At 39.5% G+C, this 21,203-nt stretch overlaps 1 protein-coding gene across 1 annotated transcript in view; it reads right to left on the bottom strand.

Annotated features, from left to right (window-relative positions):
- The window catches only part of nrxn3a (neurexin 3a), a 303,444-nt gene that overhangs the window by 268,179 nt on the left and 14,062 nt on the right, over positions 1–21,203 (bottom strand). Inside the window, 2 exon segments of the mRNA XM_046855388.1 lie at positions 20,670–20,681; positions 20,843–20,872. Coding sequence (XP_046711344.1) covers positions 20,670–20,681; positions 20,843–20,872 — 42 coding nt within the window.

The raw sequence follows: 21,203 nt of genomic DNA on the forward strand, positions 1-21,203 counted from the left end.
GTGAGGGAACCAACCCCAACCATTAGGGTCGCACAAGCCTTAGTGCCGGTCCCAAGCCCGGATAAATGAGGAGGGTTGTGTTAGGAAGGGCATCCAGCGTAAAAACATGTGCCAAATCAAACACCCGGATGGTCCGCTGTGGCGACCCCTAATGGGAGAAGCCGAAAGAACGTTTATTTAATGCTAAAATAACCGGGTCGACACAATCATTGTTAAAATTAAAAATTTATACAAAAAGATCGTATTGCACTGAATCGCATTGTGTTAAATCAAATCGAAATCGGATCGCACTGCATGGTAACACGAGTGTATCGTATCGTATCGGAAGCTGCTTCATATGTATCTTTAATGTATATCGTATGCATCGAGACACGAATCGCGTCGGCCTCAGTTGTATGGAGATGCACAATTGAGTGCCATTTTGCAATCCTTCATCCTGCCTCTGCAAAATTGCCATAAATCTTGCATGTAAACACCACTTTAGTTAAAACGCTGTTCAATTTGAGCACAATAGCAGGAAAAAAAGTTGGAAAGTTACAATATTTTGCACTTTGGTTTGCTGCAGATGGATAGAAAATAAAAATAAATAAATACATAGAAAACTGTTGGAAGAGTTACAGCAAAAAAAACAAATGTCTCCATTTCACATTTTGTCCCAATCTGCTCTTCTAATTCCCTCCACTCTTCTGGGAAGATGTTCCACTAGATTTTGGAGTGTGTTTATGGATATTTGTGTTTATCCACAAGGGTATTATGAAAGGCAGGTACTGATGTAGGTGAGGAGACCTGGGGTGCAGTCAGCGTTCACATTCACCCCAAAAGTGTTCAGTAGGGATGAGATCGGAGCTCTATAGCAGGCCACTCAAGATCATCTTCTCCAAAGCATGTAAATATTCAAGGAGCTCACTTTGTGCACAGGGGCATCACCATGCTGGAACAGGTTTGGGTTTCCAAGTTTAAGTGAATTAAAAATGGTATTACAGCAGATCTAAAGACAATTGAGAGCCTCCAGATTTGTGGTAACAGTTTGGAAAAGAACCACATGTAGCAGGAAAGGTCAGGTGACCCAATACTTTTGACAGTATAGTGTATGTCTAGTTTATAAGGCATTCGCAAAGCCCGAAAATCCCTGGCAGCAGATCCAACACATGAAAAAAACAAAGAAATGTTAGATGGGACCAGTATCATCACTGTTAGTTAGTGAAGGGCATGAGAGCACACGTGAGTGCATCCTGAAGAATTTAGTTAGTTAGTATGATAAATATGTCGTGACTCTGGACTTGATAATGAGGGGAGGAAAATTTGAATAGTAAAAGAGATGCAGAAAAAAGGTGATGGCAAATTAGAAATAGAAATAAAATAGTTGCATTCAAGACAATAAAAAAACCATTTTAAATATATTATAAAATTGTATTCTAACAATTTTTTAATGAGATAATTGCAAAAAATGTAATACTATTTTTAAAAAAATAGTTAGAGGTTAAGGAATAGGTTAAAAAAAATCATACATAATATACATAAATATAAACGGTATTTTACACAATTTATTTTATTTTAGGTGGAAGAGTTGAAGATTGCTTGCGATTTTCATCAGGAGTGACGAGATGGCCAGGATAAAAAATTTACATTTACATTTAAGGCATTTGGCAGACTCCCTTATCCAGAGCGACTTTCAGTTATCTCAGTTTTACAGCTGAGCAATTAAAGTTTGAGGGCCTTGCTTAAGGGCCCAAAAGTAGCCGTTTGGTAGTGCTTGGATTTGAACCCATGACCCTTTGATCAGAAGTCCAACATCTTATCCACTGAGTTACCACTTCCAAACCAAACCAAATGAGTTTATTAGAGGGGCTGTGCAGGAAGATTTTGGAGACAAGGTGAGGGAGGTGAGATTGAGATGGTTTGGACATGTGCAGAGGAGGGACATGGGGTATATCCATAGAAGAATGCTGAGAATGGAGCCAAAAGGCAGGAGGTAAAGAGAAATGCACAGTGAAGATTTAAACACTTTTAAAAGCGAAATGAGACGGAATGAAAGCTCTGCTGACTCCACCAGTCTGTTGTGTAACTTAATGAGATCCGTGTGCATTAAACACACTTTCTGCATTTTCTATATGACGCAAACTCCCACTGCAGCAGGGTTCAACATTACAGCTGACCTCTATAATAAAGCAACCTGCATCTCTCACCCCCACACCTCACCCCCACCCCGGTCACTTTATTCTGAACGTGGCCTGTGAGTGCTGGAGATTATGTAAAGGTCTTCACTGGGATCTGAGTGATGCAGAGATGATCAGCAGGCGGCAAGTGGAGAGGTGAAAAGAAAACACATCATTGGCTTGAAATACATTTTATAAGAATGAAAAATGCCTAAAGTATGGCTTTATATGAAAAAACTCGTTTTAATAAAAAAACATAAGAAAAGAAAAGAAACGAAAAGAAAAGAAAAGAAAAACTTTACAATTGTATTTGATTTAAGAGGCAAGGAAAAGGAAAGGAAAGGAGACGAGACGAGAAGAGAAGAGAAGAGAAGAGAAGAGAAGAGAAGAGAAGAGAAGAGAAGAGAAGAGAAGAGAAGAGAAGAGAAGAGAAGAGAAGAGAGGAAAGAAAAAGGAAAACAGGAAAACAGGAAAAAGACAAAAGAAAAGGAAAAGGAAAAGATAAAAGGAAAAGATAAAAGGAAAAAAAAAAAGAAAAGGAAAAAACAAAGAGGAATAGAAAAAGAAAAAAACAATGGAAAAAGAATGGAAAAGGGACCAGAGAAAAGGAAAGGAAAAATAAAAAAGAAAAGAAAAGGAAAGGAAAGGAAAGGAAAGAGCACTGCAAATGTGCATAGAAGAAATTCTTTAATAAGACAGTACTATAAATATCCTTAGTAAAAAATAAAAAAAAATAATAAAAAAATCAAATATATGAAAAAAAAATATATACAAAATTGACCAAATTGGGTGTAAATAATAAATTACATTTAAAATAGATAAAAAAATGTTGAAGTTCATGACTTTATACTAAATAGAAAGATGATTTAGTAATATGCAGTATTTTAGTCTTTTTATACAGTTCTTGTAAGTTCTATATAAAATATAATAAAAAGAACATAATAATAATAATAATAATAATAATAATAATAATAATAATAATAATAAATGAATGAATTGTTGTAATTGTAACTGAATAAAGACATAAATGGCAGCGAAGAACAAAAATGGAAAACTGTTTTGCAGAATCGTCTCCTACATTACACACACTTCTGTCTGTCATTAATCATCTGATAAATCCATAACCAGGTGTAATAAAGTGTGTGTGTGTGTGTGTGTGTGTGTGTGTGTGTGTGTGTGTGTGTGTGTGTGTGTGTGTGTTACGCCCCGGACCCGGCGCGCAGGCGCAGGCGCGGGCGCTAATCGGCTCTGGCTGTGAACATGAAAGGGCACAACAGCACCTTTGATGTCTTTCATTTCATAAATAGGCTTTTGGAGAGATGAAGGCAGACGATGTTTATTAAAAGCAGATGCATTTTTTTGGCCTCTGAGAGAATAAATGGAAGGAAGCTGCTCAGCTAACAGCTTTAAAACACTGATTTATACCTTTTAAAAAGTAGAATTGATGAGTGTTGGATTTTGATTATGCCGGTCGAGCGTAGGAGTTCTCAGCTGGTTGGGAAAAAAAAAGAAAGACTTCTCCAGATTTGTGTCAGAAGTGTCAGCTGCATTCACATTAACAAGCAACAAAGCGAACGTGTGTGGTCTGATCTTTCTTCACTTCCAGGCCCACAACTAGTTACCACCTGTGATCATTTTCAGCAGAGCAGGAATGAGTCACTTGTGAGTTCATCTGATACGGTCATATACTTTAACCTGCCATTAAATTCCTGGTGCAACTCCACTGTGTGTTAGCAGCTACAGAAAGTTAGCTTGCTTTGCTAATCTAATCTGAAATTAAAGCTAAAAAGCTAACGCTAAGCTGAATAGCACAAACCTCCAAGAGACACATATAATCAGTCCCTTGCCGGTACAAATCTGCAGCATTTTACAAGTCCATGTTTATTATTAGCCTAAAAAAAAGTGCTACACCAGCAGAAATCCTTACCATCATGCCTCTTACTGCTCCTCAAGCCTTTACAGGAGATGAATAATGTTCTGCCCTCTGCTTCTGACTTTGCCTGAAGTAAAATTCTACATTGGACCAAAGGGATTAAAGCCTTAGTGCTGCAGCACTTTTTTTTTCTTCTGAAGCCGTCATGGGTCTGAGCAGCCATTATTTTATAAAAAACTTGTTAAGATTGATCGTACAAACCGGCGTGGTGAAGTTCAATCAGCCACAAAGCCACAGTGTTGTAGACGTCTGGACTGGTCAGGAGTTATGTAGATGTATGAACTCTGTCAGTAGTGCGGGTTTGAGTTCCATTACCGTGTAGATATCATTGGGAACAGCACATTCAGAGAGAGAAATCTTTAGCTTTTTATCTAGAAAAGAAAAGAAAAGAAAAGAAAAGAAAAGAAAAGAAAAGAAAAGAAAAGAAAAGAAAAGAAAAGAAGCGAAGCTTTAATGCAGCACTGCAAATCTCAATAGTACAGATGAAAAGGAAAGGAATGGACAACGAGGCTACAGCATGTGCACTGTTTCTATAGAAATCGCAGATGTGGTGATGTTTCCTCAAAAAGAAAAGGACATTCATTTTGATAAGAATTATAAAAGGAGTCTCCAGTGCTGTTTCTTTGTACCTTAGATATTTTCTTAAATCTTCAGGAAAAATCAGATTTTTTGAGATTTCTCTGTAACACCTGCATATATTTTCTTTGGAGTTCTTGTTTCATAGGTGTTTACAACACATAGGAGGTGGTATCAGAAAGTTTGAGACTCGCTCTGGTTACAAAAAAGTACTTAATTTATCTACATTTTCACACCATCACCTTAAAAATAGTCGCCTTGCTCAGGAATACATGGCTTCCAGCGTTCTTCTGGAATGTGTCCTGGAAGTCTTCTTTTCGAAGCATGTCATGCACCTTCTTCGATTCGTGCTGGAATTCCACAATCATGTCAAAATAGTGATCTTTGAGCCGGAGCTTCATCTTCAGGAAGAGGGCGATTGTTCTTTGATGATCATCATGCACAAGTTGCCAAACTTGAGTGTTGAGCTTGATGAAGGTCTTCCTGATCGTCTTCCAGCGATGTTCTTCCGCTCTTGAAGCGCTTGTTCCACAAATGCATTCGCTGCATGTCAAAAGTGTCTGTGGCAGATTTGCCCGGTTTTACGCAGAATTTCAGGTTCGCTCTTTGTATTTACTGGCAGTTTATGATAAAATGTGGTCAGAACAGCACCACCATAAGGATCGAACGTCTCAATACCACCTCGTACTGTAACTATAAACAGATCAAAACTAACGTTCTACAATGATGTAAAAAATAGGCATTTTTATTGAAATACAAATAAAAACACTACAGTGTTCGCTGTTATTGTAAACCCTTGACACTTGTGTGTTCTACTCCTCATTCAAATGCGTCAGCCAATACAATTCAAAATAATGGTTCTTATACACTAAAAACACAATAATGTCCGCTGTTCTGTATTGATATTTCATTTTTGTCTGCTGTTTTTTCATTTTTGTTAGCAGCGTATGTGTGTGCTGAGCCTGACAGCTAACTCATGCTCCTTGTCATATGACTCTATTATTACATATTATAGTTATTATAGAAAGTTAGCCGTTCTTTTTTCCCCAACTTGCTACAGGCTATCATTTGTAGCCCGACAAGTGTGTGTGTGTGTGTGTGTGTGTGTGTGTGTGTGTGTGTGTGTGTGTGTGTAATGGGTACTGAGTGAAAGCACTTCATCCAGTGTGTCTACAATCAGAACTCGCTACAGTCATACCGCCATCGGTTTACTGAAATATTCTCACGTAATCGTATTTCTGTCTATTTCTTGCAGTGGTACAATCGGAATAAAGCACTTATTGTCCCTGAGTGTTTTTCTATCCTTCACACTTGAGACATGGCTAAACATGACTTTTCTTTTTCTTCTAAATTCATGGTTTATTTATTTAATACTTTCCATAAAATGGCGAATATTTTTCTTAAAGTGTATTTCCTTGGCTGATTCTGTATTCCAATGAAAAAGAAAAGCCCTCTCTGACCTTTATGAGCAAATAAACATGACCTGGAGGCAAGAGCTACATACCAAACTAGCATTATAACACCCAACAATGCATCGCAACACATCCATCATAGTGAGAATGTTAAATGCGGCTGCTGTTTCAGCCCAGAAGGTACGGAAGAATCTCCAGAGTCACGTCACACAAACACAACATTTAAACAAAGACAGGAAAAGGCTCAACGACCTCAGATAAAATATTGACTTGATTTCTTGTCATTTCCATTATTGTTACTCCTGGTTGTTGTAGACAGGCATCACATTTGGCGTGAGGTCATAAACTCCATCTCGTCAGCCAGCGGGGGTCACGTTACCGGCTCGGGCTTCGACCACACTGAAAGGTATCAGTCTAAAGCTCTACGCTGCATCTGTTCTTCTGTGAAAACAACACCGGTTACTCTGTAACATCGCCCCTGCTTAGAGATGACACCAGGCAATTAACTGATGATGGGTTGGGTCATAGTGTGCACAACAAACACACAATCCACAAACACAACCGATATGTAAATCCAGATCCTTTCCACAAAAATCCAATTAATTTTTTTTCCAGGAGTCAGAAAGCTGATTCATTGCCCGAGGAGAACAAAAATCACCAAGTGTTGCTTTGAGCTAATTCAGGTCTCTGAGTAAGAAAAAAAACAATTACAATGACATCAAGAAAGCTGTGTGTACGGCAGTCCGGTTTACGCAGGGAAACAAGTTTATGGAATATTTTCATATACACGTGTTTTTGGTAGATTTGTATTAATTATGCAATTCATTTTTTATTTTTTTTACAGATTTTAATAATAAAAGTTGTATTCAAATAATAAATAATTAACAAAAAAATTCAATCATAAATGTAAAAATATTTATTAAAATATTAAATGCAATAATTTTGGGTTGTATCTTCGTTTGAAGGCTCCTTTGTCAAGCTTTCTGGTACAGAAATAAGCCCCGCCTCCAACATTGGTAACTACGGTTTCAGAAAAGGGAATGGTGTTGGAAACTTGTAGGCGTGAGCAGAACGGTTCTATATTTACAGTTAAATGTAAATTTTGCAGATTTCTATAATTTTAGGATGATATCAGATCTATGAACATGACTACTTCTTTAAATACTTATTAAATAATAAGAGAAAAAACTAAGGATTTATAACACAATATTATTACCTACAAATGTATGTTTTTTGCAAGGTTATAAAGCATTATGAATTGCCATAAACGTGTATCTCTAATGCTTATGACAAAGGTCACAAGGTAAATACCTTCATAACAAGTTATAGCATCTGTTATAAAAGTCATTGCGGTAATTTATATAGTTTGTATGTACAATCACAATGGCAATTGCAATAGTTATAATGCATTATAAACTGTTGTACACATAAGGTATGTCTTTATAGCATATAAACATTTCACCGACAGCAGTAACTGCTTATGAATGGATTATAAGATGTAAAGGACATGTTCATAAAAGACCACAGAAACTTAAATAAGTTCAATAAGCTACTTACAAAAGGTACAAACGTTAATGACATTCCTTTTGTTTGTCTCTGTTCAGGTGTTTCACACACACACACACACACACACACACACACTCACACACAAAGGCACGACCTTGCAAAAAAACAATCATCATGTCATGTGACCCGAATCAATAATCGTTACGAGGCGTAAATGTAATCATTTTGTTCACGTCGTAATTAAAGAGCGGCTATGGAGATGATAAGACCTCTGTCACCTGCTTTTACACAGCGTAATGAGGATCAATACCAGTTCTCCCAGGCGCCATATGCTCACTTCTGCTTGTGTCCAGAACCACAATTACTGACCTCACATCAGATCCAGTTGCTGCAGGCAGGAAAAACTGAGCTACTACACAGGTGTGTGCGATTAAGTCAAATACATTGTTGTGATGTATCCAGTATGAAAGAATGTGGTGCACAGGGTTCCTCAGGTTTCCACATGTTCTAATCCTGGATTGGCAACCCTTCATTGACAGATTTTCTATATATAGTATTATATATGGTATAATATGGGATATTGTGTAAATTTTGAATGTAATATATTATAAATAATTATATCTAGCATTATGTTTAGAGCCACAACACTATGACTTCCATCAGCCCTCAAACTACTCACATGGCAACATGTATTTAAGTCTCACCCTGACACATTCTTGGTCTCACATTAGTCTATCCACTGTGGTCTCTCTCGGTTGTCTATGTTTCTTGTTGACGATTAAGCTACGGATCTTATACAGAATTTTACCTTTTATAAATTAATTTTGTAGTCTTTTTTCTTTTAGACGCTTCCCCCCTTACAAACGAGTTACGTTCCGAACGATTGTTCGTAGCATGAATTAGTTCGCAAGTTGAGTTCGTTATTGACCACGCACATCTCCTAATGATGTATGAGCTATAAATATTATCAAATAAATAATCAAATATACTTAAACAAATCAAAATACTGTATACAATGTTTTGCATTAGGTAATACAAAAATAATTAAAATCTATTTTTTTTTATTCACTTAAATGAATTCATTGGCCCGAGTCCAGCGCGCATCATGTGGACTTGTTACAGTCGACGACCAGCTCAAATCTTTTTGATTTTAAACTAATTTTTGAGTTTAAGGAGTTTGAGGACAAAATGTTAATTTTTTTTTTGTATTTCACCCCCAGTATGTGTGTAAATATAAAATAAACTTTCTTTTTCTTTTTCCAAACCTGCATGTTGTGATCCATCCTGTGTCAATACAAGTTATTGTATACATTATAACTACATCTAAAGATTATATAACATGATTCACCTCTCACTTCATTTCAACCAACAACGATAATAATGAAAACACAGGGTTTTTTGTTCTATAACAATAAAATAAAAATCATGTTTGACTGTAGGTTTGTAAATAACACTTGCCATTTCTTGGTCTTCTGTTTGTATCTTTTCAAGTTAAAAAAAAATAAAATGCAGAGGCAGAGAGCGCCATTAAGTCTCTTATGTAACAGCTTTTACATTGTGAATGTCATTTCTAAATCAATTCCATTACACAAACATGACATTTTTCAAATGATAAATCTCAGTCCAGGGCCAAGAATCTATTCTGTTCATCTCATTCAGATAAAAAAAAAACAACGACAACAACAACAACAGTATCCTCGTCACTGCTTTTCTATTTTGTTTTCGGGTGTCGAGAGGTTAATAGAAACAAAAGTGGACGCACTGATGGTTTGGATGGAGAAGGTGAATGAGGGAGAGGAAGTGGTCCATCAGTATTCCAGATCAGAAAGCGGATGAAAATGAATGAGGACGAACTTCCAGAGGGTCGTCTGAGATTTAAGGGATCAGAGTAAACAGCCGGGGGTTGAAGCGGAGTTAATCTGAGTTAATGCAGCTCTGTTCATGTATTAAAAGCATTAAAAGCCTGCCACAATTCAGATCTGTGCCTCCAGACTCTATAACACATATACACTAAAGGCAAAGGTATTGGGACACCCAACTTTACCAGCCAGCCATATGTGGCTCTTCTCCAATGGTATACAACTTCTCCAGGATCACAATGCACCTATTCTCCAGCATCACAATGCACCTATGTGCAAAGCCAGCTCCATGAAGACATGCTTTACCTGGGATGGAGTGGAAGATCTCCTGCTACACTGTTGTACTGCATGAATGCCGACTGCACCCCAGGCCTCCAGACCTCACCTACATCAGTACCTGATTTTACAGTCAGGACCAGGAATCTCACACAAATCTCCACAAACACACTCGAAAATCTAATGAAACATCTTCCCAGAAGAATGGAGGTTATTATAACAGCAAACGGGGGTTAAATGTGAAATTAATGCTTAAAAAGCACCCACAGAACATGTCCTTATAGTTTATAATGAGCCATAAATACATACAGGACATAAGTTATACTCTATTTGAGCAAGTGAGGTTATTGAAAGACATTTGACATTATAACCCATTTATAATGGCTTATAAATCATGTGAGCTGACAGTGTAATTAAACAAATGGAACCAATGGCAATGTTTTACTCTCTGAATAAAAAAAAATCCAAATGTCGATAAGCCTAATGCACCATGCTAAGTGGAACTACTCATATACAGTATTATAATACCCATAGTGCATATTACTCATATATCTACTAATGCGTTAATGTATTTCAACGAGCAATCCTAAGCATGCTCGCAAAGCTTTATGAACGTACTGCTGTGGTAAGAAGCGTTCGTTCTCGATTATTCAACGTTATTTTGATGGTTATTTTATTTTATTTTTAAGTGTTGATTTAATTCTTAAACTCTATTTGTCCTGATTGCTTTTGGTTCAAAAATACTAGCTTCAGCTGGGTGCTACGTGATAACAACAAAAAAAGAGGGTGACATTTGATTGTGCTACACACACACAAACACACACACACACACACACACACACACACACACACACACGCACATGGCCTGCTGATTGCCTATTTGAGCCAATAATTATCAGTTTGCTGTTCATTTGGCAGACTGCTGCACTCAGGGAGTCCCCTTCATCCTTCTCGTCCCTCTTATCCCCCTCATCCTCCTCGTCCCTCTTATCCCCCCCCCTCCATCTGCCCTCATCATTGTGTCCCTCGAGACAAAAGACCGGCATAGTGCACTAGGGGCGGGTCACATTTAGTCATAATCAAATGGCACTTGTTCCCTCAGGGGCTGTAAAATAGGACCCGGTGTGTACAGTAGCTGAATTTGTCAGGCGTTCCTCAGGGAAATAGAGACAATCATAAACACTGTGTGTATATGTGTTTGTTTGTGTGTGTGTGTGTGTGTGTGTGTGTGTGTGTGTGTGTGTGTGTGTCTATGCCTTAGAGTGGGCTGTTTCCAGGTTTTAGGATTTGGGGGTTGGGAAGCAAGCTTTATGTGGTGATTGGATGAGCAAGGCAGGAGGCGGGGTTTATTTGCGTCGTCTCAGTTACAGCAGGAAGCACAGAAAGAGCGTGATGAGGATAATTGGGATGGAGTGCACCCTGTGCTGTCTGCCCTGATTACACGAGTGGCAACATGGCGCCGCTGATCAGCACACGACTCACGCCATCAGAGCAGGCAAGAGCTACCGTTGCACTGATGAGGTCCAAAGAGGACCTGGATAGCCGGCATACAACCTCACAACCTCACAGCATCACAGCATCAGAGCACCGCTACTGCACAGAATCACCACCCTACAGCATCACAACCTCGCAAAATCATAACCACACAACCTCACAACCTCACAGCATCACAGCATCAGAGCACCGCAACTGCACAGCTTCACCACCCTACAGCATCACAACCTCGCAAAATCACAACCACACAACCTCACAACCTCACAGCATCACAGCATCAGAGCACCGCAACCGCACAGCTTCACCACCCTACAGCATCACAACCTCACAAAATCACAACCGCACAAGTTAACAGCATCACAACCTCACATATCCACACATACACCTCCTCACAACCTCACAAGATCATAGCATCACAACCTCACATAGCCACACATACACCTCCTCACACCCTCACATAGCCACACATACACCTCCTCACACCTCACAACCTCACATAGCCACACATACACCTCCTCACACTCTCACAACCTCACATAGCCACACATACACCTCCTCACACCTCACATAGCCACACATACACCTCCTCACACCCTCACATAGCCACACATACACCTCCTCACACTCACAACCTCACATAGCTACACATACACCTCCTCACACTCTCACAACCTCACATAGCCACACATACACCTCCTCACACCTCACATAGCCACACATACACCTTCTCACACCCTCACAACCTCACATAGCCACACACCTCCTCACACCCCACACCTCACATAGCCACACATACACCTTCTCACAACCTTACATAGCCACACATACACCTCCTCACACCCTCACATAGCCACACATACACCTCCTCACACCCTCACATAGCCACATACACCTTCTCACACCCTCACAACCTCACATAACCACACATACACCTTCTCACACCCTCACACCCTCACATAGCCACATACACCTCCTCACACCTCACACCCTTACATAGCCACACATACACCTTCTCACACCTCACACCCTCACATAGCCACACATACACCTCCTCACAACCTCACATAGCCACACATACACCTACTCACACCTCACATAGCCACACATACACCTCCTCACACCCTTACACCTCACATAGCCACAAATACACCTTCTCACACCTCACACCTCACATAGCCACACATACACCTTCTCACACCCTCACATAGCCACACATACACCTTCTCACACCTCACACCTCACATAGCCACATACACCTCCTCACCCTCACACCCTCACATAGCCACACATACACCTCCTCACACTTTTACAACCTCACATAGCCACACATACACCTCCTCACACTCTCACACCCTCACATAGCCACACATACACCTCCTCACACCTCACACCTCACATAGCCACACACCTCCTCACACCTCACACCTCACATAGCCACACATACACCTCCTCACACCCTCACACCTCACATAGCCACACATACACCTCCTCACACCCTCACACCCTCACATAGCCACACATACACCTCCTCACACTCTCACACCCTCACATAATCACACATACACCTCCTCACACCCTCACACCCTCACATAGCCACACATACACCTCCTCACACTCTCACAACCTCACATAGCCACACATACACCTCCTCACACATTCACAACCTCGCAGTGTCACAGCCTCACAACCTCATTGCATCACAACCTTACAGATTCACAGCATCACATCCTGACCACATCGGAAACGTCACAACCTCAGCACATTACAAACTCACAGATTCACAGCATCACAACCTCACAGATTCATAGCATTGCAACCTCACTGCATTAAAACTTTACAGCCTGACAACCGTACAACCTCACAACCTCACATTAACGTGGGTCCAATATGTCTGTATGCCTCAGTATTTACTTGTGCTGCGAGTGGGGCAGAACATCTTCACCATGTTCATCAAAAACAAACTGTGTATCAGTCTGAAACATCACTTCCACTGGGCAAGCAGACTGTTTATTTGTGTGCTTGTTTTCATGCTATTCATCTCTGAAACACATTAAATATGTTAATACTGAAATATCCGTGATGCTCTTTGTGATTCTGGTGCTAATTTGTTGCTTGGCACAGTATTTTTGTTATTCCCGTGACAAGTTAGCGGTTGTGCTCTCACATCATTCACAGTGTTTCATAAATAAATCCACAGGCCACCATTTTTCAGGGTTATTATTATAATTTTTTGGATTGCGATAGTTATTAAAAAAAAACGTACACACAATTTCGAGACGGAAAAGGATTTTGTAGAAACATGGGGTTATTGAATTACTCAAGGTTCAAGTTTCTGTGAAAAAGAAACAATTTAACATTAAAAAGAAAAACACGACACTATTACACACAAATACGCAAAAACATACAAGGTAACGTCCAACATGAACGCAATACAACTAATATGCAGGTGTTCAATTTGAGGAACGCAAAAACTCTCAGGCGTGTGTCTGAAAACATCTTTATGTCATCTTTATGTCTCCATGAAGATACATGGGTTGGAGTGAAGGATCTTCTGCTGATAAGCTCCAACCCTATTGAACACCTTCAAGATGAATATAAACAACACCCCCAGGCCTCCTCACCTCACCTACACCAGTACCTGACTTCACATACACATCCTTGTGGATGAATGAATCTCTCACAAATCTCCACAAAATCTAGTGGAACATCTTCGCAGAAAAGTGGAGCTTATCAGAACAGCAAATAGGGACTATATGTGGAATGGGATATTCACAAAGAACTCATGTTCTAGTTCTAATTTGTAGCATTTCTTATACACTTATATACTGCTATATGCAAAAAAAAAGAAACTAATGCTTGCTATGAAGGCTATGTGCTTTACTATAAGCATTCATAACATGCTGTAATGCATTATCAGTGTTATAATTGCACTGTAGCACTGTTTATTCTCCATTTGTTACACCTGTCTATTAGACAGAATTACACTGATAGCAAAAATCCCAACTTTGACATTCAGCGGTTTTTGCTTCATGTCTCATGTTCAGTAATTCAGCTGTCTGTTATGTAATTCACAACATCGTCATGTAAATGTATGAACAGACAGAGCATTGTGTATGTATTATTAAATGCTACGGATGTCCTCTGTATACTGAATAAACGCTCAGATGTATACGTTAGATATGTCCATCATATGAAGCATTAGCTAATGTCCCAGCAGGTCCTTCTGCCGTACACCCCCTTTTTGACTCCGTGTTACGTGTGCAAACGTTTGCACTTCGCAGCTTTGGCGTTGAGCCACCATCACCATCACCATCACGTCTCCCTTTTTGCTGAGTGACAGCAAAACAAAGCGAGTCAGGGATTTGAAAGAGCAAATGGAATTACAGGCTTCCCGAACATGTGATAAAAGATTTCATTATCTCGGTCTCGCACACGGTGCGTGGCACCTCCCTCTCAGGGAGAGCTATCTTCAGCGAGACGAGGCTCCGGAAGCTATGCTAATGAGCACTCTGATGACGATGAGGGAGGAGGAAGAGGAAGATTAGAGGCTGTGACATATCCCCGGACACAGATCTTCCGGATTCATTGCTGGAAAACCACCCTGAATATTTAGTCTCTTCTGCTGTATCATTTCGTTCACACATTAAACTAGAGATAAGATCTTTTCTGGTGTGTGCATTCACAGCATTTTGCAGACGGCCTTGTCTAGACTTTGAATTATCATATTTGGTTTACGATTTTAAAGTGTTAATAGCAAATCTGCTTGCTTTAATATACTCGAGGGTCATGCATTCTTTCTAAAATTATTCTAGATGGAGCTACAAAAGTTTTTTATCCATTATCACAAATACCTACTACATATGTCACAGGTTGCCAGATAACACAAACCGAGTGAATTTTTAATTTTATTCAATTTGAATTTGCTTTTACTATAATTTTCCTTTAATAAATGATCCTTCACTTAATACGCTTGTTGCAATTTCAGTTTTTGATCAATTATTTTAAGTAAACATTAAATATTTGAACATCCAAAAGATTGCGTTTGAAATGGTCTGAACTTATAAAGTGTACCCAACCATCCAAACAACTCCTATTTGATTGTGCTGATTAGTTTCCATAATTATCATTTACTAGTACTTAAATACAAATGAGTATGAAGCAATTAGATGGTCTCTGGAGAACGCACAGTTCAATACTATTGTTCTTCTTAAGACACTAAAAAAAATAAATAAAAAAAGTGTCCAAGACAAATAGCCAGTGGGATTTGGGGAGTTCTGTCCTCGGAGATAGAGAAAACGAGAGAAAATGAGAAAGAAAAAAGAAAGGAGACAAGAGAGATGATCAGCGCTTGATTATCAGGGCCTGCTCAAGGTTACCGAGCTGGTCCCATCCTTAATGGAATCAAATCTGATTAGATAATTAGCATGCTATTTGCATAATGTCTGCAATTCATTATCTGGAATGTGAGTTCATCAATCTTGGCATGATCTACCGTTTTTTTTTTTTTTCTTTTTCCTCCAAGGCTATTGTCTCAAAGTGATCAGCTATGGCAAGGTCTATAATAACCGAGGAACACCGGAAAGAAAGTTTTACTTTGTTAGGGTCACCATCGTGATCTAAATATAGAGATCAGTGAAGAATGCAGATGCTAATATGAATGCATATATATATGCGTTTATAAAATAAAGTTTATAAAATAAAAAAACTAATTCCAAACAGTGGAAATTGCATTTATTTTTTGACAATCTCACCTGCAACATTTATGCACTTATCCCATGAAAGATTCACCAATTACAAGATTTGTCAGTACACCTGAACCATCCAAGGAACCACCACGATGGGATGGTCACTGACGGCCATTTTAAAACGTTTACACCATTCAAACGACTTACTGCGTCTGGGCGTCTCATCACCATACTGTGCTAGACGTCTTCTGTAGATATCCGTGGGTTTTACACCTTCGTTCACAAGAAACATCACCACACACTGTCCCATGCACACACTAACACTGTCGTCTTGATTACGGTTTCTGAATCGGCCCGTGACATGTGTTCCACCTAGCAGTAATAGGACAAATTTGTTACTTACAACTGTGTGTTATATCTGTATATTATATATACAATATATACAATATCTGTATGTATGTGTATATAATATTGAGCATAATGTATTGAGCATTAACAGCATTAACTTCTTCAGCTACAGGAGCTCATCTGTTGGTTCAAACCACACGCCCCGTTCATCTCCACGATCATCAAAGGATCCTTAACATCTGGCCAGGTGCCAACTACCTTCAAACAAGCGAGGGTTATTTCCATCTTGAAGAAATCTGCTCTGGATCTATATGACATCAACAACTACAGACCGGTATCACTTTTCTCCTTTCTTTCTAAAACTCTGAAACGCACTGTATTTAACCGACTATCTGTCTCTCACAGAACAACCTCCATGATCCAAACCAGTCTGGCTTCAAAGTGGCACATTCCATAGAGACGGCCCTTTTAACTGTTACTGAGAAACTACATGCTGCTCGATCAGCCAAGCTGTAATCTGTACTCTTCCTCCTTGACCTTTTAGCAGCATTTGACACAATCAACACAAGACTCTCGTGTCTACCCTCAGGAGCCTCGGTATATGTGGAATAGCATGAGAATGTTTGCTTCCTTCCTGGAAGGTCACTCATACCAGGTAACATGGGGGCATCTGCCCCATGCAGACTCTCCACTGGTGTCCCACAAGGCTCAGTACTTGGTCCCCTACCTTTCTCCCTCTATACCCACTCAATTGGTGAAGTCATATCCTTACATGGGTTTTTTTTATCACTGCTATGCTGAAGACACTCAACTCATCTTTTCTTTCCCTCTCTCAGATACCAGCTTCCGCTTAATTCTCGGCATGTTTGGTGGACTTTTTTAAATGGATGAGTGCTCATCAACTAAAACTCAACCCCAGCAAAACAGAACTGCTAGTCAAGATTTTACCCCTTTAGTCACTGCTTGCAACCTTGGGGTGGCCATGGACAATCAACTGTCCTCCTCCCATGTTGCTAATGTGGCTCGTTCTTGTCAATTTTTTGTCTACATCAGAAGGATTCGACCATTTCTGTCCACACAGGCTGCCCAGGCTGGACTACTGCCACACTCTGATGGCAGGTCGACCTTTGAACCTTATTCGTCCACTGCAAATGACCCAAAACGCAGCTGCGCGACTTGTGTGCAACCTGCCCACATTCTCCCACACCACCCCACTGCTGCTTCCTCTACTGGCTTCCACTGATGTTAGCCTACACATTCCACAGCATCAAACATAACTATATTCTGATAAAAATTACACTTTTTCCCAAAAAAAGTACTCTTTGGAAAATGTTTATGATCAATTATAAAAGGAATACAACATTTCCAGACACCTGATATACTCCAACAGCTTTGTGTTGATTCACAAGAAATGAAATAAGAAAGAATTTCACATGGCCGAGAGTTCACTCACAACATCTCACAGGTGAAAACAACGGCGGAGGAACGAGGGGTCCCGGTGTGGCTGCAAAAGCGAGTGTGGATTTTTAGCCACGTGTGTGTATTTTTTATTATTATTTTTCACCAGAGCTGAAATGCAAATGGTTCCTAACTAGACACCCCTGTCGTTTGTAATGCGGGCAGACAGCCAGGCTGATTTGTAATAACGTCTGTGCTCGTGTTGAGGGATTAAGCGCAGGGAGTGAGAGGAGAGACTGGAGACGGGACGACAATACATACAGTATGACAAGGCTGCTGATGCAGCGCTGGCAAATAAGCACTAATACATCAGGGTGAATTTACACAAGTGTCCAACTGCCAAAGATTGCACTGACCACACACTGTTACTTAGCAGAGGAACGCTCTCTCACGCACTCTCACACACTCACTCACTCTCGCTGTACATGTCCACTGAGGAAAGCTGGTCTAAATTCAGCAGCATGTGTCTCCAGTTCTGTCACTCAGCTCATGCCTCCGTCTTACGTCAATCAATTAAGAAAGAATGCTCTTTTTCCCTGCTGAAAATGTACAAACTATACACACTTACTTTATTCATGCAGCAGCATAGGGGATGATATACTGCTACATCATCAAACACGTGGTCTGTAACACGTGTTAGTAGATCAGCGTAATTACATCACGTCGCCAAGAAAAAAAAAACCTGTGATTCGTAATTAGGGATGTGACATTTTTCTGCCAATTTATTTCCACACCACAGAAGCTTTGACAGCATGAAGCTGCAAATCACAGGATTATGTCAACGTGCAATGTTCTAATGCGTCATTTATTGTGCTGGGTTTCAATGCCCTGGACCTTTATGGACCGTTTGCGGAAGGAGTCTCCAGTAAACTTCTCCATTAAAGGAGTCTGCAATTTTTTTTTAATTCATCGCATTCATTTCAAGAAATGTGCGGTATTTCCAATCTAACACTTGTAACCTGGAAGTAAAACCAGGGAATTGGCTGTTCAGTGATTAAGGGTTATTCTGGATTATTGATCGGAAGGTTGGAGGCCCCAGTTCAAACCCCAGTATTGCCAAGCTGCCAATCTTGGGCCCTTGGGCAAGGCCCTTAACCCTTTGTGCTTCAGGTGTGCTGTATCATGGCTGACCCGAGCTTCTCAACATTGCTACGATATACGAAAAAAATCATTTCACTTCTCTCTAATGTATATGAAACAAGAAATTGTATCTAAAGGAAATTTCACTGATGGGCTGAAGATTTCTTAGGAAGAAATGTCCACTATGCTGCCATTTGCCCAAATGATACTGTAAATAATACGATACAAAGGCGAGAAACATATTCAGAGATCACAGACAATTTATTCGAACATGGTGCACGGAAGTTATTCCGCTGTGAAGATTTTTGTGCGTGATATAACATTGTATAAAAAATTGACTTGTGTAGGACATGTTGCTCAAAAACTTTTGAAAGGCAGGGTATGTTTTCTTTTGACAGAGCAGCTCGAATCGTTGCTTGACGAGAGATTTCCACAATCGCGTACTAGTTCTAGATCCCTTTATATCCAGGTAGAATATCAAGACGTCAAAATGCATAAGAAAATAAAAGTTTAATACTTGCAGATTAGAGACAAAAGTTTTTGAGAGATGTTTTTTTTTTTTTATAAATGATAGATAACATTTAAGCCAATTGTTTGATTTCTAAATAACGCTTACAGAGCTCGGACGTACGCTAAGGCTCACTGTCTTGTTCTATGGTGAAGTCCATTCCAATTAGTCCAGTTGTAATTGCATGCTGTTGAAGTTAAGGAACCATGTTGTTCCTTTCAGCCCAACAACTGTATGTCTCCAACCTTCATTGCTCCAAAAACAACCCCAAACTATTAAGCTTCTATCTCCATGTTTGACTGTGACTTTGACTGTGTGAGTTTGACTGTTTTGCCATGTTTGGGGTGAGACAGTCTGATCACATCTTCTTCTTCTTCTTCTGTTAGATACAAAAATGTCATTTGGAGTACAATTCTTGGGCGTTTATGCCTTTTTTTCTATGCATCGAAACAAAAGGAACATGCATGTGTCACAAAAACCGTAAAAGAAAAAATTCTGCATTGCTGTCTACATTCCTTCGTTTATATTGAACACATCTGCCACTTTTCCTGTTACTCATCACCACACTGTTAAACTCATATGCTTAAAAAGCAAAATAGTAAATAATGCTGAAGAGCATGTGCTTTATTCAGAGTTTGATTTACTCATGAGCTGTTTAATCAGTTTGTTTAGTTAGTTAGTAGTGTTTTTGGCAGGAGTTTTATTCATGAATAATCAGCAGCCATCAAGTTTTAAAGCAAATATTGAAATCAAATTGAACGATTTGGACAAGCATAGTGCAGGAAGTGTATCTATGATGTACAGATATACTGCTTTGCAAAGAGAGATCTCTGTGGATAAAATTCAGTAGTGAAAATTCAGGAAAAAAAAACAAGTGTCGTGTAGCAAATCCAGCGAATCAGAAATGCGTGCACACCACGGTGACCTTGTTTCCGATGCAGAAAGGAGCTGCAGTTCCATCGCCTGAACGTTTTCAGCTCTGTTTAAGAAGTATCCAGGTGAATATTTTTTGCTGAGACTTCAAATTGCATCACATCATTTCTTATAATTTCACCTCAGAATCCAGTACACACACACACACACATACACACACTCAGCTGTGAGGAACAGATTGTGTTTATACCCAAGTGCCCCCTTGTCATAATTCCATCAGAGAGAAGTAAAGCGGTTAAATCCACTCACTCATGCAGTTAAAGCTGTCCTTTTTTTCGTTTGCCTTCAATTAAAGCCCATTTAATTATCCGCTTAATCCAGGTACGCATGCTGAGCAGCCATTAGCAAAGAACGCTAAATGAAACACAGCAAACACACACCAGCACAAGAAGATGTTTCACTTCTCAAAACCACACAGCAAAGGACAGAAAGGAAAGTGCAATACCTTTGCTCTTGGCTACAGACATTGTAGTTCGGGCAGAGAGGTTGAAAGAGCAGAAAGATCCGGTAAAGGATGCATTTTTTTTTTAAGACAAAAGAAAGAAAAAGTTAGTGCTCAACACAAATCCAATGCACTAACCAGTATTAAGTGTTTCAGAAGAGGAAAGTTAAGCATACCTTGTTCGGCCATCATCATGTGTGCCAAGCCTTAGAGGAAGACAAACATGGAGAGAAAGAGAGAGATCGAGAGAGAGGGATCTCAGTACACACTGTTCATGATGTATCATGATGATGATACATTGATTCACAAAGCAAAGCACTGTAAAGGGGTTTGTATTTTCGCAATACAAAACCGACATCAATTTAGAAAAAAAGTCAAAAGCATTAATGCTAAACACACATCTGACAATGTTAAAATAGCATTGGTCATTAAAGCTAGAAAATATTTTGTAGTTTGTAGTGACCTTAATCAGTATCAGTATCTAAGTCAAAGTATTATATACCATACACCATGAGACCAAGCACTACATTGTGCTGA

The sequence above is a fragment of the Silurus meridionalis genome, chromosome 8 (assembly GCF_014805685.1).
Source record: "Silurus meridionalis isolate SWU-2019-XX chromosome 8, ASM1480568v1, whole genome shotgun sequence".
In the NCBI taxonomy this organism is placed as follows: domain Eukaryota; kingdom Metazoa; phylum Chordata; class Actinopteri; order Siluriformes; family Siluridae; genus Silurus; species Silurus meridionalis.